The sequence below is a fragment of the Balaenoptera borealis genome (assembly GCF_965194805.1).
Source record: "Balaenoptera borealis genome assembly, chromosome: 17".
Taxonomy (NCBI): domain Eukaryota; kingdom Metazoa; phylum Chordata; class Mammalia; order Artiodactyla; family Balaenopteridae; genus Balaenoptera; species Balaenoptera borealis.
Genome location: NC_138876.1, coordinates 75,658,432 through 75,681,354, shown reverse-complemented (window position 1 = coordinate 75,681,354; position 22,923 = coordinate 75,658,432). Strand labels below are relative to the sequence as shown.

General features: G+C 44.2%; 1 protein-coding gene and 1 long non-coding RNA gene across 4 annotated transcripts in view; both read left to right on the top strand.

The window, feature by feature from the left end:
- CHD7 (chromodomain helicase DNA binding protein 7) overlaps window positions 1-22,923 on the top strand; it is a 179,452-nt gene that overhangs the window by 90,574 nt on the left and 65,955 nt on the right. For all 3 annotated transcript variants that reach the window (XM_082363034.1, XM_082363033.1, XM_082363032.1), the window contains exon 3: window positions 8,494-8,924. In XM_082363034.1, coding sequence (XP_082219160.1) covers window positions 8,494-8,924 — 431 coding nt within the window. The remainder of the gene's footprint in view (window positions 1-8,493; window positions 8,925-22,923) is intronic.
- Window positions 8,945-22,710, top strand: LOC309614537. The gene is made up of 2 exons (XR_014236246.1): window positions 8,945-16,396; window positions 16,714-22,710. It is a non-coding gene; the product is annotated as an uncharacterized lncRNA (long non-coding RNA).

Genomic DNA, 22,923 nt, shown 5'->3' with positions numbered 1-22,923 from the left:
GGGACTGCATTCACATCTGGAGCCTTGGCTGGGCAACGATCGGCTTCCGGGTCCACTGAGGTTGTGGGCAGAATTCATCCCCGGCGGCTGTGAGACTCGGGGCCTCAGCTTGCGCTGGCTGTTGCCTGGGGCTGCCCTTGACCCCTGGAGGCTGCCCTTGGCTCCTGACCATGGGGGCTTCCTCTTAGCAGGCAACAGGGAGTGTCTGGCCCTCAAGGGGGGCCCACACCCTCTTCACAAGCCCCCTGATTAAGTCACGCCCACCCACGGTAATCTCCCCTTTGAGTAACTCAGAACCAACTGACTTGGGCCCTTTAATCACACCTGCGAGACCCTCTCAGCTTTGCCACGTTCCACTGGCTTGCAGCACAGGTGCCTCCACGGCCAGGATGCGGAGGTCATGGGGTCACCTTAGAATTCGGCCTCCTACAAGATGTGAATGAGTTTTTTTTTATAGGACCAAAGTAGTCCATCATTAAGCATTTATTGCCAACTAGATTTGCTATACTCAAAGGCTCTGAACCCTGGAGAACTTGCCGAGTGTAAATTAGCTTTATCGCCAAGCTCTTTATAAATGGATTTTCTTTTCCCCTGAAAGATTGTTCTATTCCCATTTCTACACAGACCCTTGGGATTGTTCAATGTTAGGTAAAAAGGCACATTTTCCTTTCAGTCTATTGAGGTTTGACTTTTTAAATTCATAGGAATAGCATCGTAAGTTACCTTTATTTTTATTTATTTATTTTTTTTAACATCTTTATTGGAGTGTAATTGCTTTACAATGGTGTGTTAGTTTCTGCTTTATAATAAGTTACCTTTAACATTGACCTTTTTTAGACCAGTGCAAACTTGGAATAAATTGCTTCTCCAGAGCCAAACCCCATACAGTTCACCTTTCTGACTTGAGGATCAAACTTACAATTTAGGTACACCAGTGATAGCTAAAAACAATGGAAGTGTACGGTTAAAAAAAAAAAAAAAAAAGATTGAATTGAACTAAATGATTTTTAGTATGTAAATTTGGTCTTTGTCCTTAGTGCCTTGAATAGGATCTATTTATGTAAAACATGTCGACCAGCCCAGAAGCCCTGCTGTCTTGTGTTTTGCGGAGTTTTATCCCTGGTAAGCTGGGTGGCTTCACCTCTGGGTATCTGCTGCCAAAGTCCAGCCTCCAGACACTCCTTTGAGAACAGTATGGACCTTAGAGATAACTTGAAATAAGGAAGAGAAATGCCCGCGAACTGGGATTGGTTCTCTAGACCCTCATTCCCTGCTATTTGTGGAGTGGAGCCTATTACGGGTAGGGCACCATATGCACCGTGGTGAAGGAAGAAAAAATGAGAGACAGGAGGGACAATACAGTTGACTTTGCTAAGGACCCTGAGCACATACATTATCTCTTCTGTTTTTACTTCTAGCAGGCAGTGTCTGGTAAAAGACACCACTTGATGATTTACCGCCTTTAGGAACCAAGACATTCAGAGCAAGAGGGTGAAAGTATGGCTGTGTCTCAGATTCCCCTAGTGGGCTCAGAGTTTGGTTTGCTTAGTGTAAGCCAGAGGCACCATGATGCCACAGTTGCAGACCCTGTTTCTCCTTGGGGGGCTGCTGTTGGAGGAGAATGGGTGTCATCTTTATGGGTGGGTGGTCCTGCTGCCTTCAGGGCCTGCTCCCCTGTGTGTGGTCCAGGAAGCCTAGGAAGTTACTCAGCGTTCCAGCGAGTGGCTTTGAATTGTGTCGAGTTTGTGCTGGTTTTTGTTTCTCCACTGCCCAGAGGAGTGATGCTCTTCTCGGCCCCTCTGCGGTTTGCCTTCCTCCTATTAAAAGTACTGTGGGATGGGAGATTCTCAAGATCAGGGGCGTGGTCTGATGACCCGCATACACTTTTTGGAAAACTAACACATGTTAAAACAACATTCATTCAACTCTTGTCCAAACAATTAAGCTAGTTTTCCCAGGCCCTTGTGGAGAAACATCAAGAAAACAAAAAACAAACTTCAGAACTTTAATGTCACTTCAATTCTATGCCCTTGGTGTGTGTGTGTGTGTGTGTGTGTGTGTGTGTGTCAGACAAACGTTATTTCACTGCATGGTTTTTAAATGCAAGCCTGTTACTTGGCCTGGTGCTTTTTCTGAGAAGTAGAATTGACCTGTTACCCAACTGGCATGGTGGCCACAGAGCCGCACCCTTGGGCCAGCACCTCCTGAGCCTGGTGGTACAGACACAGTGGGCGGTGGCGAGAGTGAGGAACGGTGGCCAGAAGCCCTCTTCTCCTCCACTGAGAGGGAGTCCGCGCCGCTTAGAGCTTCTCCGACGCTTAGGAAGGAGGTTTGCTTTGCTGGAGCCGCGCCGCTGGGCTGTTCTGGTCCAGCTGACCTTAGAAACACCACAGCATAGTGTGTCACACGTTGCAGAGGCCATGGGACCCTTCCTGTGGCGTAGTTCCACCCTGAAGACTGGAAGGTGGTCAGTATTCAATATGTGATGGGAAGCTATTTAACATTAAATTTAACACGACCAGTTGGTTCAGTATTCTCGTTATTTTGGACTCTAGTGATTCAAAATGCATTTATAGTGTAGATGCTGTCACAGTGGCTCACGTTAATTTGTAGCTGTTAAAGATTCTGTGCATATGGCAGATGTATTCTAAGGACAGAATGTAAGCAGAAAACCAAAGGTTCAAAAATGCCTTCAGATGATTTTTAGATGAGATACTTCACAGTAATTAAAAATTTTTTTTTCAATTCTAAAATGTAATGATTCTTCTGAGGGAAACACTAAGATAAGTTATTATATTTCAAAATTCATTTTATTTAACTTAGTAATTATCTTCACTGCATATATATTATAATGGAAATTGTACAAGTCAGACGATTATATGATTATCCTAATATTCCTGTTTTATTCCTACATCTGAGCATAATTGAGTAAGCTGTTTCAGTGCATTTATATAAAATTGTATTTATTCGTAGAGTCATATACTATCTTTTGAAACATTTGATAAGCACTGCTTTGAGACTGGCGCGTGCTGTCTCTCTTGTTCTCGCTCACACTCTCACATCCCTGCCACAGAGGTGATGGATTAACTGTATCAGTATAATCCAGAGTGTATTTTGAAGGGCATTTTTATTCAAGATATTCTTGGGAAAAGAATATCTTTTTCCTGTATGGCACACTGTGTCCTGTTCCCCCTCAGAGTGTAGTAAGGGCTTGTAGAGTTTTACAGTAAAGAAAAATGCTTAACTTTGTTTAACCCAGAATTCTCAAAACTCCCATGACCTGAGTCTTCTTTTCTTGGAACACCTCTTAAAATCCTAAACTTAGAAAATGTTGTTCTGTACTTTCTGCCTTCTCAAGTCATATGACCAACAAGCGTGATGTTGTTCATCTTTGTGTTTGTGTCCATAAAGGTATTCACTCAATATTTTTTTTCCGGGAAATTGTCTTTAAAAATGAGCTGAATAAAACTTAACTGATATATGAAAGGCTTGAACTTGAGGCCCTGACTCTGATACCAAATTTAGTCAAGCAGAAAATATTCTAATCCTTGATTCTTAAGATTATTTCTGTACGTATTATTTTGTATCAAAGAATCAAGGTTAAAAATTATTTCAGTTGACCATTCAAACTAATATCTGATCTCCTCCCCACAAAGAAGGTTTTAAAAGCTGATTGTGACGCATTTTTGTGCCTTCTGTCACCCCATCCTGGACGTGGTTTGTTGCTTGGGCTGGTCCATTGAGGAAGGAGCCCCTGGCCAGCATGTGTCTCCCCTTCAGTCCCAGCCTGGCTGCCTTTTTTCCAAGAACCCTCCTTGGCAGCAGCCTGGGTTAGGTGCTCTGTTCTCCCCTGGCAGGTACCAGGGCTGCTTGGTTTACTGTTACGTCCTCAACTGTTTGTTGGATGAATAAATGAATTGGACACCAAGTATTACTGAGTGCTCTTCTTTTTATCAGTGTCATTGACAAGAAGAAGATGTGAAAATCTCAGTGGGACTTACTGAACATTTGCTAAATGCTCTTTTGAACCCCGGTACACTCCTTTGGCTGGAGATTGAGCTTCAGGGTTCATATTGGAATGCCTTTTGAGAACAGTGCAGAGGGATTGAGAACCTGTGGGATATCGGAAAAGTAAATAGAAGTGAAGAAGGCCGGTAGTAGGAATGTGTCTCCAAAGTGATTTTTAAAAACCCCCCAAAAACTGAATTGTACTTTTCAGTCTTAAATGACTACTTAATATTTGTATTTTTACAAGCCACTTAAATCCTAGTATAGCGTTTTAAGCTTGTACTTGTTGTCTCGTGGGTCTTAGTTGGCCTGCCGCTTCTCCCCCAGAATCTGCGTTTCTCTGAGCTCGCAAGTGCCTGTCTCCCTTCAGCCTGATTTGTGGGGCGGGGCATGTCTCCTGGAAGTGCCATGTTACTCTCATCCAGTTGGTAGTATCTTTTCCTTATTATAAAGTAGTGCTTTGATTTTAGATGTGTTCGTGTCACCCAGTAAGTAGAATGTTTGCCCAGAGACGTCCCATATTACAGAATGGTGTTGGTTTGCAGGATTGTCCATACTGGAGACATGGCACACTATTTGCTCATTCATGGTGCTTGACCTTGAAAGCAGGTTGAGGCTTCAAGACTATAATTAAGACAAAATATGGTTAAATAAGATAGCCTTTAAAGTCAGAAAATGCTGGTTAATGTTGGAGGGAAAACACAGTGGAGATGGGTGAAAAGTGTCTTCTTACACATTGTTTTTATGTTGTTCTGACGAAGGCTCCTGAGCGTTTTGGGTCATGTTTGCTTAAAGGTAATGGAGGGGTTGGCTTCGCCTCCCCGGCCCCTCTCCTTTGGTTAAATTTACATCCTGTCTACTCTGCTGTTTTATATGAGGCAACTTGTTTATGTGTTTGTCTAATTTATATGTTACAAAAAGTGAAGTTAAGGCTAAAAACGACTCTATTTAGTTTATGGTAATCTTTTGGACAACACACACCTTGGATCGTTTTAATTTATTGTTCAACTATCCGTCATTCTGTTTCAGTTTCAAAAGTCCACGCACAGTCCTTATATATTCCATAATGCTCCAAAAGGCATATGGAATTATGATAGCAAATATGTCAAGCAGGAAGTCCTAAAGGGTGTATTTAAAAATACCTTTGGTATCTAACATTCTCTGCCTTTGCCCTCGTAAATGAGAGGTTTGAGGAATGCCCTATATGGTGATATCAGATGTTAATGGCATTGATTACCTGTCAGGCAGTGGGAATTGATGGGAAAATGTCCGCTGTAAAATTAAATAGCATTAGAGAAGACTGTACCATGCGCGGGGGGTTGGGAGGGGAACGGCGGGCCTGGGAGACTTTGTCAGGGTATTACTGTGAGCTCCAGGTTTTTTCCCCACATGATTAAGGCAGGCCATCTGTTCTTTGTTAAATGTTTACAAAAACAGCTTTTCTCTAAAAGATTTAAGGAGATGTGGGCCTGGTAAACACTATAATATTTCCGAGCACCTTTCCACCCTATTTCAAACTGTACCAAAACATAATTCTGCCGCATATCAAACAGGACTAATATCTTTTTTGTATTTGGTCTTTACATTTTTTTCCTTCTTATGGAAGATTAAATTTTTAAGGGATACTAATTTATGGCTTCATGTATTACTGAAAGGAGCATCCAAAATGATTTGTATGCTCAAGTGCAGATAAATTTTCAGTCGTCTGGTATCATGTGTTACACGCTTTTTCTGATTCACAAACGTGGACCAGGTATCTCTCATCAGAAGCTGGCATTTGGTTACCGGAGTTAATGCCATGCAGATTAAAGAAAGGTACACATACAGAAAAATGGTACAGATGAACCGGTTTGCAGGGCAGAAATAGAGACACAGATGTAGAGAACAAACGTATGGACACCAAGGGGGGAAAGTAGGGGGGCGGTGGTGGTGGGATGAATTGGGAGATTGGGATTGACATGTATACGCTGATATGTATAAAACAGACAACTAATAAGAACCTGCTGTATAAAAAAATAAATAAAATAAAATTCAAAAAAATAAAAAAAAAAAAGGAAAGGTACACATACCTGGAATTAATTCACCGTTCTAAGCTGTAAGCACTGTTCACTGGTAGACTTTCCTCTTCCCTTCCCTTTCTAGGAAATGTTTTTTCTTCCATTTCCTGAGAAATAGCTTGTCCCAAATAAGTTTGATCTCTGTGTCTCTTATGAAAAGATCTGGCTTTTTCCTTTTTACTTACATTAGGAAATAATATGTAACAATTAATTCTACTTCAGCAACTTAGGTATAGTAAAACCGTTAAATCAGATCCCATTAATTCTCAGCAAATGATCATTTGGAGAGCTCCTTGGCTGATGTTTGTTGAGCGTGTTCGTGAGGGAAGAACCGGGGGCAGGTGCGTGGCTTTTCTCGGGGTCTGGTCGGTTGTGTCGTCTCCGGAAGGACACTGCATCTGTGCGTTCATTCTCACTCTTCTGCCCTGGCTTCTCTGTCCTCCTGTCTGTCCTTACTCTCCTTCAGCGCCTTTCTCTCTCAGCTCTGACCAAGAAAGGGCAATGTGTATTTTAAGATTTTCTCATACCGTAGCATTTTGGAAGAGACTTTGGAAATCATCTAAACCAAACGCTTCATTTTGCAGATGGAGAAGAAGTGAAATGATTCTCCCCAGATTATAAAGCTCACGGCAGGGCCCGGACTAGAATTTTCTCTCTCACCTCACGGTTCTGGGCTCATTCTTTTACACTAGTGCAGATGGAGAACTGAATGTAGGTTTCTTCAGTAACCATAGTAGGTTTTGTTGGGAACAGGAAAACCAGTTTCTATTCTGGCAGTGATTTCTTTTTTTAAATGTTTCTTTGGGTCACTGAACACTTTGGAAATAAAGTGAAGCCTGCGGCACCTTTCCTAGGAGGATGCCTGTGTGTGAGGTTTTAGGAGCCGGACAGAGTCAGAAGAGCACTGGATTTAGGAAACCTGGATTCAGATGTCAACTCTGTCCCCTACGGTGTGGCCTTGGGTAGCCACATGGCCTCCTCAAATTTTACTTCTTTTCTGAAAAATGGGGGTAAATTATCACATTTTGGTGTTAGGTTCAGGTGCACAAACTCCTGAAAGCACCTTGCTTAGTGTATAACATGAAATAGATGCTCAGTAGATGTGAGTTGTATTGGAATCTGATTTGTAGCCCTTTGTGGGTGGCGAGTAGCAGCTCCTGGGCTCCTCGGCAGACCTGGACCTGGGCTTTCCTGTGGCTCCTCTTTTGGGGTCATGTGTGAGGGGTGCAGATCTCACTTCTGTCACTTGCATCTGTAACTCCTTGGGTGCGTTCTTCATCTTAGCAAGCCTGTGTCTACATGGAGCTTTCTGGGCTGGCATGGGGATCGAATGGTGTCCGGGCGTAAAGTGCTTACTTAGCACATGCCCAGCACATGGTAAGACTGTTTAGTACACGCTTGTGGCTGTTATTGCTGTTGCTGTTTATATTACAGTTACTATTTAGTGTCTGGAGAAGCATAGGAAAAAGGCAGAAAATGAGTGACATTTGCAGATATAACATTTTCAAGTATTGCGTTGAAATGTAAAGGCTCATTAGATGTCATAGTTTACAATGGAGACAGATGGTCCCCTACCCCTGCCCTGATGTGTATCATGACCACTCAACCTCCCATCCCAGGTGTTGGTATTCTCCACCATATTTAAGACCATTTCTGGGTATGGTCTTAGTGGATGCTGAAAATCTCCTGCAAGGCATGTCAAATTGACTATTTGGGGGCGCTTTCTCTCTCTCTCTCTCTCTCTCTCTCTCTCTCCTCTCTCTCTCTCAGTGAGATTTGGAAATGTAAAGCTTTAATAACTTAAGAAAAACACTGTCTGCATTTTCTATCAGTCTGAGAAATCTAACCAACCCAAAGTCATTAAGCTTGTATATGTGCTTTTAATTTGACATTTGAATGTCATTTAAATCAGAAATGACCTGTACTGTATAAGATTTATGTGTTTACACTTGGATTTCAAACTTTCATGCTATCTGATTCTTACAATGCTCAGTAGACTTGTTCTTTTTAAAAGTGACTTGATTATATATCATTAATTGGAGTTCCTGTTCCTGCATGGGGAAAATTCCACTTGAATTCCATCTTTGTGTCTTAGCTTTTGCTGCTGTTTTGTCCTTCACCATTTCCTACATAGGTGCTAAGAATATGGAAAGTGTCTTCAGCTGAATGAGAAATTTTCTTCCACCTGAACAGAAGTTTTTACTGTATTACTAAGTTGCCCTCTTTATTTATTTAAAAGCTTTCCTGTTGAAGAAACCTATTTTTTTTCTGGATGAGAGAAAATGATAGGTTTCACAAATGCATAGTTGGTTAAGTTTGCTACCTTGAGTGTAGTGTAAGTTTCAGAAGTATCAGCCACTAACTTTCAGTTCCTTTCTTCACTACGAAGAATGATAAACTAACTTCAATTCCTATTTGTGTCTCTTAGCATTCTCCATCGGAGCCCTTTCTAGAGAAACCAGTGCCGGATATGACTCAGGTTAGTGGACCGAACGCTCAGCTAGTGAACAGTGATGATTACCTGCTGTCAGTAGAACAGCAGCCTCAGCAAAAGAAGAAGAAAAAGAAAAACAACCACATTGTTGCAGAGGATCCCAGTAAAAGTTTTGGTAAAGATGACTTCCCCGGTGGGGTTGATAACCAAGAACTAAACAGGAACTCACTAGATGGGTCCCAAGAAGAGAAAAAGAAAAAGAAAAGGCCGAAGGCAAAAAAAGATCCCAAGGAACCGAAAGAACCCAAGGAGAAAAAAGAGCCCAAGGAACCCAAGACCCCGAAAGCCCCTAAGATTCCCAAAGAGCCAAAGGAAAAGAAAGCAAAAACTGCCACGCCAAAACCCAAATCCAGCAAAAAGTCAAGGTAGGCTGTGGGCAGAAACAACCACCACCAAACACAGTAGAGACACAAGCACAACAGTTACAGCCTGTGGAATGGGGGCGGGGACACGGGGTGGGCGTGGGACACTCTGACATTTGTCCTCATTGCTCAGCTGCTTTTTCTCATACCCAAACTGAAAAGTTAAGGTGTTTATGCATTCTAAGATTTAGGACTCAATTATTATGAACTGTTGATTTGGTTGGTAGATTTTTTAGAAACGTAACTGGATAAAAATTGTTTATTATTTTAAAATCACTTTCTTGTATTTTTGTGAAAGTCTGTCATTTAACAAATAGAACCAAGTTACCAGCATAATCATTTGTGAGCTTAGACCACCAACCTTATTTTCAGCGACAGTGCCAAACTGGGTAAGAAGGATTATAGAAGCAAGGCGAGCCACTATATATTTCACTGGGCTTTTCAGTCCTGCTTCCCAGAAGTTGAAACGGGAGAATGAATTCTCTCCACTTGGCAGGCGGAGTAAGCCTTCCAGGGGCAGCGTTGAAATCCTAGTGGGCAACATGGGAGAAATCAAATAGCAGTTACGCATTAGATATGCACTGGAGAATAGCATGAATTTTAGGTCCTAGGAAATAGCCGCCGCCACATCATACTTCCCCTCCGTACTTCCCCACCAACTCTCTGACCCCCCAGGAGGCATATTTATTCAGTAAGAAAAGCTGAGAGGAGAAGACATTGAAGACTAATTTTTTTCATTTGTACCGAACATTTCTTACAACCGTTCTGAACCAGTTCCAAACATCTGAATCTATTTTTCAGAATGTGGCTCATGTTAGAAAATATAGTTTCCAGATGGAAGTATGGTCATACTTGGTTACTCTGAACCTGTTTGCGGACGCAGGAGAAAACACGCTTCTCCTCTTCCCGCCACGTGCGAATGCCCGCTTGTGCAGGGCGCGTGGCATTCCACCCCGAGACTGACGTGCTCCACGCGGGCTTTGCGAGCTCGCTGGCCTGGCAGCCCTGGGCTTGTGGGCTTTCTTGTGTGTCAGGAGCAGGTAACACAAAGAGGGGTGGTTTCTGTAACTAGAAAGATGCCGCAAAGTGAGAGAACAAGCTTGGATTTTCAACTTCCCGCTAAAAGTATCTAAACAACCCAATACATTATTCTGTAGTGTTTTGAAAGTTTGAATCATAGTCATTAAAAAAACTTTTGTCGCCAGTACTTTTTATGGTGCCCAAATTACTGAATTACATTTGGTCCTCCACAAAGGACTTGAGCATCCGCAGATTTGGGTGTTTGCCGGGGTCCTAGAACCAATTCCTTGCAGATACTGAGGGACCACCGTATATTCAATAACTCAGTCTTACAGGTAACTTAATTTTTGCATTTACTTATAGTGTTCTTTGATGCCTCAGTATGTGGTCTCTTAATTGAAAGCCATTATGTTTCTCTCCTTATGAACACTCTTCTAACCTCAGAATTTATTATAAATTCTATTTTCATTTACTTAAGCAATATTTTATTGAGGACTTAATGTTTGTAGATACTGTGTTAAGTCTTAGGGATGTGAGCCCAGAGGACAGTTAGACTTTCAGTCTGATTTATGAGGGGGTTTTAAAAAATACATAGTTGCTTAAGTCTGAGTATTGTGCTTTTGATAGGAGGAAGCATGTGCTTTATTTCTCCTAAGGAGAAAGAAATCAAAGCAAAATCTTAAAAGAATGTATTTTTTTTTAAAAACTTATATAATGTAAGAGTGTGTGTTCTAAAGAAGTTTTCTGGAACTCAGAACATACATCACCAAAACTAACTGTAGCCTCAAAATACATCTGTCTTAAGTTTTTATCTTAATTTTTTGAATTTATTACCAAGTGGTAAAAATTGATTTAAAAAACCCCACTGTATCTTGGATACTTGTCATAAATTTCCAAATATCTTCTTTCAAGCTCTCAGTCTACCTCAGACTGACCCTATCTTTATTTTTTTCTTTTCTTTTCTTTTTTTATAAATTTATTTATTTTTTTATTTTTGGCTGCGTTGGGTCTTCGTTGCTGCGCGTGGGCTTTTCTCTAGTTGCAGCGAGCGGGGGCTACTCTTCGTTGCGGTGCGCAGGCTTCTCATTGCGGTGGCTTCTCTTGCTGCGGAGCACGGGCTCTAGGCACGCGGGCTTCAGTAGTTGTGGCTCATGGGCTCTGGAGCACAGGCTCAGTAGTTGTGGCGCACGGGCTTAGTTGCTCCGCGGCATGTGGGATCTTCCCGGACCGGGGCTCGAACCCGTGTCCCCTGCGTTGGCAGGTGGATTCCCAACCACTGCGCCACGAGGGAAGCCCTGACCCTATCTTTAAAAACGTACTTTAGCACACCCTTACATCCTGTAGGATATGTTGGGGCAGATATTAAATTGCTCTGCTTAACAATGAAACTTACTGAAATTTCCCTAATGACCATAAACAGGTGTTAGGAACTTGGGACATCACATCCAGTCGTTCCTGGGCCCCCCGCCTCCTTGGTGCAGGTGCAGACTGTGCCTTTACCCGGTAAGAGACCCTTCAGTGCAGGCCCATCTGTGCCCTCAGCTGCCCAGCCTGAGGTGTGAGTCTCTGTGCAGGGTGAGCAGCCGGTGAGGCTGAGTCTGAGTGATGGCTTTGCGCTGGAGTCACACGCTTTTGGCAGGAGGAAGGCGTGTGATTATCTTCTCCTAAGGAGGAAGTCTAGTGCTATTTTTCTCTTTTTTTTTTTGCTTTTGACTAGTAGTCTCAGTTGATGGCTGCTGTAGGTGACAGTTGTTTTTCCCCGAGTGGTGTGAAAGTAATTGAGGGGAACCCTTCTTTAGAGTATGGAGAAGTGCAAGTGGGAAGGGGGTGCGTCCAGGAGGGCCACTGAGAGCATTTGCGGCACCTCTGCTGGCCCTGGCGACTTGACCTTGGAGGGCGACTTGACCTTGGAGGGCCACTTGCTGATTTAGGATGAAGTGTGGTGAGGACAATGCCTGAGAGGTTTTCCTGTCGTTGATGTTCAGATGGGGATGGCTGTCCAAGAATATGGTAACTGAGTAGAGATTGTCATTGAATTAACCAGCCAACCCATTATTTTGTTGAGCTACAGTGTTTCAGGTGGTCAGGGGAATGGAGTATCTCAAGTTGTGGTCTCGTTGTTCCTCTAAGTCTAGGAAGGAAAAAGCATCCCTGAAGCAAGGATAAGTAGATTGCACACAGCTACATGTAAATTCTGAATAGCATAGCAGAATAATTATGTAAATTGAATATGCAGTGATGAAGGTAATAGGAGATTTGGGTTATGTCAGTGCTGGGGCTGAATTGCCAGAGCAGGTTGCTTTAGGCGCTGGAATACTGCAGTGGCAATTTTGTTTTGCAAAACGTTACGTGATACCAGTTATTTCCATCCTTGAATAAGTTAACTTGATGAATTTGTTTATACAGAAAATAATTCTCCTACAGAGGGCTGAAACAGAGGGGATAAACAGAAATGGAAGGAAACATTTACTGTAGAACTACTCACATCTTTCTTGTTTGGCCCTCTATGCCATATCACTGGTGAGATTCTCCTAACAAACGTGCTGCCCTTTGAGCGGCTGGTGACGGCAGTGACCCACTGGGGGTCTGCATTATGTCCACACAGGAGAGAGCTGGTTTTGTGTCATTCACACACTCACAGTCATAAATGACATGAGAAAGGTGGCTGTCATTGGTGGGGCTGATTTTCTTTGTGTGCCTTCACGGTGTCCTTCTCACTACCTGCCATCCCTGAAAGCCACTGAGGCTTGAATTTGTGGCCATTCCCAGCAAACTGGCCCTTTTGGCAAGCAAGATATAATTGGGTCTGTCTTGCCTATACAGGAGAACCTAAAGAATCTTCCCAGAAGCTGTTATATAGAATGGTAGTGAAACAGAAAAAGGTGTCAGCATTTCAGAAAGAGACATTTATTTATTTATTTGTTTGTTTGTTTCTTAGTTTTGGCTGCGTTGGGTCTTCGTTGCTGCGTGCGGGCTTTCTCTAGTTATGGCGAGCAGGGGCTACTCTTCGTGGCGGCGCGCAGGCTTCTCATTGTGGTGGCTTCTCTTGTTGCGGAGCACGGGCTCTAGGCTCACGGGCTTCAGTAGTTGTGGTGCATGGGCTCAGTAGTTGTGGCTCATGGGCTTCAGTAGCTGTGGCTTGCGGGCTCTAGAGTGCAGGCTCAGTAGTTGTGGCTCGCAGGCTCTAGAGCGCAGGCTCAGTAGTTGTGGCGCACGGGTTTAGCTGCTCTGCGGCATGTGGGATCTTCCTGGACCAGGGCTCGAACCTGTGTCCCCTGCATTGGCAGGCGAATTCTTAACCACTGCACCACCAGGGAAGTCCCCAAAAAGAGACATTTAAAATCTTGGTGAAAAAAATGGACCACATGCCTCTTTTCTGATTAGGACCATATCTTTTTCCCCTCTTCCCATTTTACATTAAATATACATTTTTCTACCTGTCTAGTGCTTTCCCCAGGTGTCTTTATAGCTTTTAAATACTGACGGTTAATATTGAAAATAAAGGCTGAGACAGTTGTGGCCTGGAGAGGATGCCATTTTGCATATGGAAGGATTCACGGAGCTGAAATATGAGGATTTGTGGTCTTCTCTTCAATGCGTTTTCTGTTTGTGTATGCTTGGGCCTTGTGAAATGAGAGAGAATTTGGAGGAAGTGCTTCCTTTGAATGACTCTTGGAGGATTTAGTGGTCCATTTAGCTATATAAAGATTCTTTGAATGTACATAAAGAAGGGAACTTGGCCAAAGGTTGTGACTTGACTACTGAAGCTTCATTTAAATGAAGCCATGGAGATTTGCTTCTAATGCAGTTTCTAGGAACTCATCTGGTTCTTGCCCCCCTCTCCACCCCCCAGTATTAAAGTTAATAGGAAGCTAAAATGCTACTTTTCAATTAAGAGTGAAGATATTTTTTTTTAAACTGTGAAAAGTAAACATACCACTCTTACTTTAAAAGACATATAAAGTACCCAGAACACGTAAAGTGTATTTTTTGCATACCACACTGTCATTAATATTTATGTTGCTACTTTCTTCTGAGAAATTTAGTTAACTTTTCAGATATTGTTTTCTCAATTATGATCTAAAAGAGTAGCAGCATTTACCTGAGAAATATTTTTATTCAGCCAGCAAGCCCAATAGTGGTGTATTTTGAGTAACTAATACATATTTTATAATGTGCTCTTATATATGTAAAATTTCTCAGACACAAAAGCAAACCGCTAAACTTGTTTTGCTAATAAGTACAGAAAACCTAGATAGTCAGATATCTCCCCATCAGGTAATAAAGTAAATTAAACCAGCAGCTTTTCTTCTTCTATTTTCCTGTTCTTTCTTTTATTCACATGCCGTGACTTAGCTTTGACGCAAGACATTGGATAGTTGAACAGACTGAATTAGGTATTTTGGATACTGTACCTGCAGAAGAGAGTGTAGGTTTCTCTGGCATGCGGTTACACAGGACTTTTGAGCCCTTTAGGTGTTGGCGAGGAACAAGGAAGAAGTGTCCGTGAGCATCCCGCGTCTGCCCACTGGCCTGCCCTGTCCACTCCTGGTCATTACGTCCAAGCTCCGGGCCAAGGGTGCAACCAGGGGCCCCCTTTCCAGGGGCCGCCCCCTTCCCCTTTCAAAGATTGCCTTCTCTTTGACAAAGGCGCCGGGCCGTGAGGTCTTCTTAATCCCCGTGGGGATTCCTTTCCTTCGAGAAAGGAAGGATAACCACCTCAGAGCCTTCCTTGTACATGTAAAAGGCCAGTGACAGGCCACCTTATGACCCTTCCTCTCTCTGATTTGTCTTAAATCAGGATGAGCAGGGAGGGAGCTGTCAGCCGCTTTTAGTTCAGACTCTGCTGTCTCTGATAGCCCGTGATTCCCTTTACACTTGCTTGCGGGGGACGGATGCCGAACATGACTGACCCTTAACAGCAAGTTCTGCTGACTCGCGCTCTGTGCCGGATGCAGGAATGGGCCACAGTGGGCCTGCTGGGAATGTGTTCCTGCCCGTGCAGGGAGCTGCAGTGGACTTCAGAGCGGCGGCCTGCTGGCCTTGTGGTTGCGCGGGAGAGGTGAGGTAGGTCCTACTGCAGCCATCAGAGGAGAGGTGAGAGGTGAGGAGGCCCTGGGCAGCAGGAGGATGTTACAGGGGCGTTTTTCTGGAGACGCCTTCCTTTGAAGTCTTTCTTAAGTGGAATTTTAGGGTGTAGCATGTGTTGCTGTCGGACATGTGTTGGGAATGTCAGAGTTAGAAGATAAAAAGCAGGAGGAGTCACAGGCTGATGTTTTAAATTATCATTAAAAATGTCTATGGGTATGAATATGCTTTTGAAAAGTATGAAGTTCTGTGCAGATGCAGAACTTGTCACGGGGTACAGGAAGATCTTTTTGCTAGTTGTCTTCTGCCCAGGCAGAGCCCCCCCCGTGGGGTGTTGGATGCAAAGCCACCGCGAGAGCGTCGGTCATGTGAGAGGCCGGCCTCTGCTTCAGCCACCTTTCCGTGGACGTCCGTGTGACTGAGCTCTAGAATGTTAAACAGGGAGCTGGAGAGTTCGAATTAAGAAAAAAGACACTGTGGGACTTCGCTGGCGGTCCAGCGGTTAAGACTCCGCGCTTCCACTGCAGGGGGCGCGGGTTCGATCCCTAGTCGGGGAACTAAGATCCCACGAGCCGAGTGCTGTGGCGAAAAAAAGAAAAAAGACACTGTTCTCTCTCTCTCTCTTAATTTTAGAAAGGCAACACCCTTGAACTTCCATTAGATTACTAATTTTATGTGTAGCCTGATTCCTGTAGGAACAATGTAACTTCATGCTTCTTCTGTTGGGGTAGGTGCTGAGGTTTTCTCCTCTTAGGCCTTGCCATTTGCTCTGCCTGATTCTCCACCTACATACCTCATACCTCACCTGATTGAACCGAGGGTCGGCTGCACGTCTCACCGGTGGTCATGGCCACCTTGGTGGGTCAGAGAAGATACTTATGAATCCAGGGAGTGGGGTTCTGGCTGCTAACGCTGCCCTCACTGTCCCCGTCCTGGGTCATGGGAACGCTGGGCGTGGATGAGGCTAGCATCTTAGGACTTGGCACAGACAGCCAAGCATTGGCCCTGCTGTTTGGCCCTTGGAAGCGTATCCCATAGTAAAAGGGCACTGAAAGGCGTGCTTTCTGCACAGGTCGTGCGATGTCTGATTTGCCCGATCCTTTCTGCCATGTTGCAGTGCCAGGCGGTGCTGCAGAGCTGGGGGGCTAATGCTGATGTTTGTTGAGCTTCTGGGATCGGATAAGACATCAGCTCACCAGACTTTGCTTCCATCTTACTTCTGGCGGATCTTAATTCAGTCCATAAAACTCAATAACCTTTAGATTTTCAATGATAATTCGTGACTTTGTGATTTTTTTTTTTTTTTTCCATCTACAATATAGTCTACAGTAAAAATGGGTTTAGCTCTTTCAGGAGAACTTTCTACTGTCTCTTTCATTTTTTTTTTTTTTTTTAAATTTTTTATTTATTTATTTATTTATTTTTAGCTGTGTTGGGTCTTCGTTTCTGTGCGAGGGCTTTCTCTAGTTGTGGCAAGCGGGGGCCACTCTTCATTGCGGTGCGCGGGCCTTTCACTGTCGCGGCCTCTCTTGTTGCAGAGCACAGGCTCCAGACGCGCAGGCTCAGTAGTTGTGGCTCACGGGCCTAGTTGCTCCGTGGCATGTGGGATCTTCCCAGCCCAGGGCTCGAACCCGTGTCCCCTGCATTGGCAGGCAGATTCTCAACCACTGCGCCACCAGGGAAGCCCTCTTTCATTTTTTAAAAACATTCTTCTTTATAAAATGGTCAACTGGAGCTTTCCTCAGGACAGGGTTCTGATGTTATTGGAAGGCTACCCAGCGATAAGCCGGAGTAACAGAGACGTTCATCAGGGAAGGTTTCCGAGGCCTGGAGGGTCCCCCAAAAGGCCAGGCCAGTGCTGGACTCACAGTACGTCTCCACGAGGAGGTGAGACCTTCAGGCCGGTCCCAGGACAGAGACAGGGGCTCTGGAGCCGGGCAGGTTCTGGCCCAGTCCTGGGACGGCTGCTTCCTGGGCTGAGCGTGTAACCTCTTTGACCCTGTTTCCTTATCCTTGCACAGTTTGGTTGTAAGATGTGAAGGCGAGGCCTGTTGAGTTTGAAATACACATTTTAAATGAAAGCAAGTTAGGTTTCTGTATCTTTCCTAACTTTCTTTGCTATTCCCTTCCTAGAAATTTAGCATAATTAATGTACTTCAGGAGTACTTGATCGTGTAAGAGCTACTTAAGGTAACAATTTAAATTATTTGTCTTTGAGGCAGAGAACTTAAAAACTCTATTGATAACTTGTCTTTGCAATTTGTTGTTCAGAAGTAAAATAGAACCCCCTCCCCTAACCCCCTCTCTCTTCCACTTCTCAGCTCTCCTTGTTTCTCTTTCTCAAGCAGAAGCGTAGGGTGAAGAATTTGTGGGTGGCATTTAGGAGTCGGGGGGCGGCTCAGCACCCGAGGGCTGACTGCCTGGGCAGAGGGGGGCTCCTGTCCCCCGATCCTGCCCAGATGCTCTCTGCCCCGCGTTGCCTTGTAGGGAGTCTCAAGCATTCGGACCGTCTGCTGACCGCTGCTGGGCCCTTGGCCTAGGGAGCTCCAAGGGCCTTCATGTGAAGGTGTTGACTTCTGCGTTTCTTGTCTGTCGTGCGGAATTTGTCTTGACTCTTATTTCATTAGTTTATTCTGTCACCTGCATTTTATCCCATCCCAGTTTAGCTGTTAAATAAAATTTTAGTCTTAGGACTTTAACATTTTTATTTTATTTTGTTGGGTTGTTTTAACTTCATGATGTATCACATTTTATATTGCCTTCATTGATCTTTTTAAACTTTTAGTACTTTATCTTGTCGCTTTTTTAGTTTGCCTCTTTATCTTTTAGTTTTCTTTTTCATTGTTTAAAAACTTAGAGGAAAATCTGAAGTTGAGAGGCCAGACGCTTTTCTCCTACCAGCCTTGAGACCTCGACCCTAGCGGCTCATGTATTTTATCATACTTGATCTTTCTGAATCACGACAAGTCATACACTTCCTGTGCCACAAACATCACTCACTTCTCATCCATGACATTCCGTTTTTTATTAAAAGGTCTTTATGTATGTAAAATATAAGGATATGTTTCAATACTCTCTGCTCTCCTGAAAGATGGTAGTGTGACACTGTGGCTTGATTTCCTGAACACGGACCTGTTTAATCTCATGAGCCTCAAGGTTGATTTTCCCCAGTGTGAGGAGGCTGATCACTGACGTGTCCTGTCTTGAGGGTCCGTGTGGTGGAGAGCCCCTCGCTCCCCCACTCTGCCCAGCCCGCCACTGTCCAGACAGCTTCACCAGCTGACTCTCTTCCTCTCGTCATGTTTGGTTCCACGATACGGTTCCTTTTCAAACTGTCTTTCCTTTGAGGACTCAGATCCTTAGGCCGAGGCTTATCCATGTTTCACTGCACTCTGTAATAAATCAGGGCAGCTAGCTGGCTTTCCAGTAAGTTCTAGCCCTTTGCATAAAGTCGTGTTTAAAAAACCTGTACTCGTTTCTCACCGAAAAGACTTCATTATTTACGTGCTCTATCTTAGCTTGGATTTATGTGTCCAGCCCCACTGGGCCCATCGTTGTGGACTCTTACAGCCATACACTGAATATGTCCTTCCATAGGGATGATTCCCTCCATGTGGATCCCTCCTCTCTGAACCCAGCGCTTGTTTCTTGGAGTTCTCATCAGGGTGGTGTAGGTTTTGATCACATGGGGTTGGGGGAGGCAACCACAGAACTTTAGAGCTCGGTCTGGCAGGATGACCTAAGTGTCACTTAGCCATGGACCCTGAGAATGTCCCGCTGCCCACCACTGGGACCTCCCTCTCTTGGTGAAATGTGACATGTAAGTAAAGCTGGTGGAGGGACAGTGGCCCTACAAACTGCCAGCAGCATCCCCAGAAAGATATAACCCTTTCCAAGAGCACAAGGGCCTGCCTAGCTTCACGAGGGGGTGGCCCCGCATCTTGGCCTCACCAGTCATGGTGGGCGATAAGGGTCAGGAAATGAAAGAACTCTGTCAGTCCGGAGGGGAGGTATACAGATGTACGGGGTTTGAAAACTTGCTAGGTTTCACTCTACTTTGGTAGTAGTTTAGCCCCATTTTACTGAGCTTCATAAAGATAGAATCTACGTGGGGTTTTCGTAAATGAGTTAATGAGAAGAGCGCTTTAGCTGCACATAGTCAGGGCTGTGTACGTGTTTGTTGATTTCACTGTTACTTGTACTGTTTAATTGGTCAGCTAAAGTTTATAAGTAGCGTACCTGGCCAGGTACAAGGAATACAGAGATAAATAAGAGACATTTCCTTCTTAAGCTAACAGGATAGTTGGAGAAAGACATATACACACTCACACCCGGTGCTTTGGTTTTACTGCATTGCAGTAATGTTACCACCCAGTACTGTGTATTTTAAACATCCCTTGTGTGGAGTACATCACGTGGCCTGTAGAGAGTGTGAGGTCTTACTAATCCAGACTTTGGTGGCCAGAAAATGGTTCTCTGACTGAGTGATGTCCCGCTGAGCCTTGCAGACGAGTACGCGAGGGGCAGTGGAGGGAGGAGAGATGTGCGTATGCTTTTGGGAGCGGTCCTGTGTATCTGCAGGGTGGAGGGTGGAGAGTTCGGGGTGTGGGAAAAGGAGAAAAATAAAGTTCATGTTGCCGATTATAAAAACTGCGCACTGAGAATCTCAGACGTCAGTACACGTGGGGCTGGGGCTTTGGGCAGAATGATTCGGTCGGGTCTGCGTGTGAGCCGGCCGCTCTGCTGGTGCCTGGAGCTGGGTTCGCAGGGCACGTTCGGGCGGCAGGGCTGAGCCACAGAGCTCGGGAACGCGGCAGGCAGGGCCGGTCCAGGGGAGGCGTGGAGGCAGCCGGGGCTTCTCCGGGCCAAGGCCAGTCAGGGCTGGACCCCGCACAGCTGGCTCTTCTGGCCGTCCTCGCTGGCGGGGCGTCGGGCCGCGGCCAGCCCTGCAGCTGTTGGAGGCGCCTTGAGGTTCTGGATTCGCGCCAGGCAGCCCGTGGCCTCGTCCTGGACCTTGTAGTGTCGGGTTGAGGGGTGGTCCTTGTGAATAAGTACCGCTTCCTTCTCCCCAACCGGAAGGGCTGCCCTCTTCGTGCGTTCAGGCTTCCCAGCTTATAGCTTGGAAGAGGAATGTGTGTACGGCCGTGTTTTAGCTCTGACATTACGAAAGACCAGCCTTGAACCTTACAGATTTGAGTCGCGGCTGTGGCCATGGGATACGTGTCCTTTCGCCAGCAGTCTGATGGCGGGTGGCCCTGCCCCTGGCTGGTGACGGGGATGAGGCGGGGAGGCCGTTGTGACGGTCGGGGAGGGACATGATACGCATCTGAACTAAAGCAGTGGCCAGGGGTATAGAGGCGAGTGGCCTCTGGGCTGGTCCGCTCGTTTGTCCTTTGAGCTGGTGTTGAGACTGTTGATAAAGGATGTTCCTTCTCTTCACGTGGCCTGGGTGACGTGGTCACGATGCAGAGGGTCCTGTCCCTAAGTCTCCGCAGTTGATTCCGCCTGTGGGTCTGAGCCGCAGTCAGAGAACAGCTCCCAGTCGAGTGTGCCAGGTGCTTGGAAAGGTCGAATCTTGGAGCAAAATGTAATTACTAACCTCATTTTATGGATGAGAAAACTGAGACTCAGGGAGATGAAATGATGTATACAGAGTCACAGACAGACAGGTTATAAATGACAGAGTTGGAACTTGAACTGAGGGCTGTCTGAAATCAGTGCTCCTCATTGGCTAAAAAAAAAAAAAAAAAATTCTGGCTTTAGCTCTTTTGGGGCAAAGCAGTTTTAATATAACAGTTGAAAATCCAAATGAACTTATTGCAAAATAGTGGCAAAGGCAATCTGATGTAAATAACTTGATGTTGTCTTTGATTGTAATGTCTTGGGGTGAACATTGAAGACTCTGTAGCTTTTTTGACTACTTGGTGTGTTTTTGACTTGTACATTGATGTCATGAGAAGATGTTAGCAAGGAAATGCTTAGATGTCTCGGAGCAGCATGAATAGCTCAAGGTCCACTGAGTTTAGAAATCCTCCAGTCATCAGAGCTGGGGTGGCTGCTTCCCTTGGCTACAGGCATTTTGTCCGAGCATTTGGAGAGGTCCTGTCCGACTTTGCACGGTCTTGGAGGTTCCGCAGAGCGCATCCTTGGGAAGGGCAGATGGAACATCATTAGCATTTCTCTCCTCCAGCAGATTGACGTCTCCTCAGACCTGGGCTCTGGCGGGCTCCGAGGCAGTAAGCCTTTTTCTCCCGTAGGACAGTTTACCCCTGGTGCAGGAACCCCACTAAATCACATTGTGTCCTTCACTGTGGTGTGGAGAGGGCACTGGGGAAGGACCTGCTGCCAGCTTTCTTTACCTGGCAGTGGTTCAACTCCGTGACAGGCCTACCTCTGATTTAAACAAATTTGAGAAATATGTAAAGTTTTGGAAGCAGTTTTGCACTGATTTGATAAAAGAAACCACAAAACACTGCAGCGCAGGTGTTGAGAATGTTTGAAAGCTGATTGAGGGAAGCAGATGGCTTTAGTCAGTGGCATCCAGCCAAAAGAGCAGGTGCTGGTCATGTGACCGCTGGTTACCAGGGTAATCTGATTGCTCTTGGCGTGCAGATGAAAGGAAAGGGGCCCAGCGTTCAGCTGTAGTATTGTATAATTTGTGGCAGTTAGAGCGGAAATAAATGCTGGAAATGGAGCCTCATAGTAGGGGAGACTTCTGTCCATGTGTAGCGTAAACACTAGGACAGTTGGATGAGGGACTGTTGTATGGATTTTTTTCTTTTTAATTTAAAAAATATTATGTTTTCCGTGGATTTTTGGGGGCTTAAAGTTTTTAGGACACTCCTTTTTTTTTTTTTTTTTTTTTTTGTATATTAAAAAGAACTCTTTAAACCTAACTGCTGCTTGCTATAATCTGAATTGTCGTAAGTTTTTTCCTTATGTGGCCATTTAGTAGGCTCAAATATTAACAGAACAAAATAAAAACAAGCTCTGAGTGTTTGAAAATGACTAGTTCATGATTATCAAATATTGTATTTATTCACTACAAAAATGCCTTTTAGGTGTGTGATTATATTAAATATACTTTTGAAACATTTTACATGACGTGCTTTACTTAAATAAAAGCATATTGGTATCTTGGCCTCTTTTCCTTTTGTAGTTGTGGGGATTGAAAAAAAATGCTGTTTAATGCATTCTGATGGCATACTTTCCTAGGAATTTACAAACTTAAATAAACTTTTCAAAGCTTTTTGAAATGTATCTTTTGTTTTCCAAATTTATTAGAATTTTAGGCTTTCTTGAAATAGTAAAAATAATTGTTACTGAGGTTGGATTATTTGAAATGTTGGACAGTAAATGGTAATAATCAATATTAGAAAATCTTGGGGCTGGGTTTTGGAAATTGGTATGGAAGGCAGCACCAAGTGTACATTCTAAAAGAATGGCAAATAAAGGTTCTAAAGGTGATAGTAAACTTAAATTTAAAAAATTTTTTTCTTACAGTTCATTCTTGTCTTTTGACTTATGTAACATTCAAATCCTATTAACATTTGATGGAAACATACTATGGAACACACACTTGAATTGTTGGGGTCACTTTGCTATATTTTTGTATTTTGGAGACCCAGCTTTTGAAGAAAAGGCTATCGTGACTACCTCAAAAAAAAGAAAAAAATGTCTAGCACCAAAATAAAGCTGATTTTTACTTAAGAATACAGCGTTGAATAAATTTATGTAGAAGAGGAATTGCTACATATCTTGTTATGTTTTAAAAGATTATAAATTGGATAAAAATGTATCTGAATGTTATAAAAGAGGACCCCTAGTAGTACTGGTCAAGAAAAGGACTTAAACAGGAGTATTTAAAACTATCTGCAAGAGACACAGAAGAAAT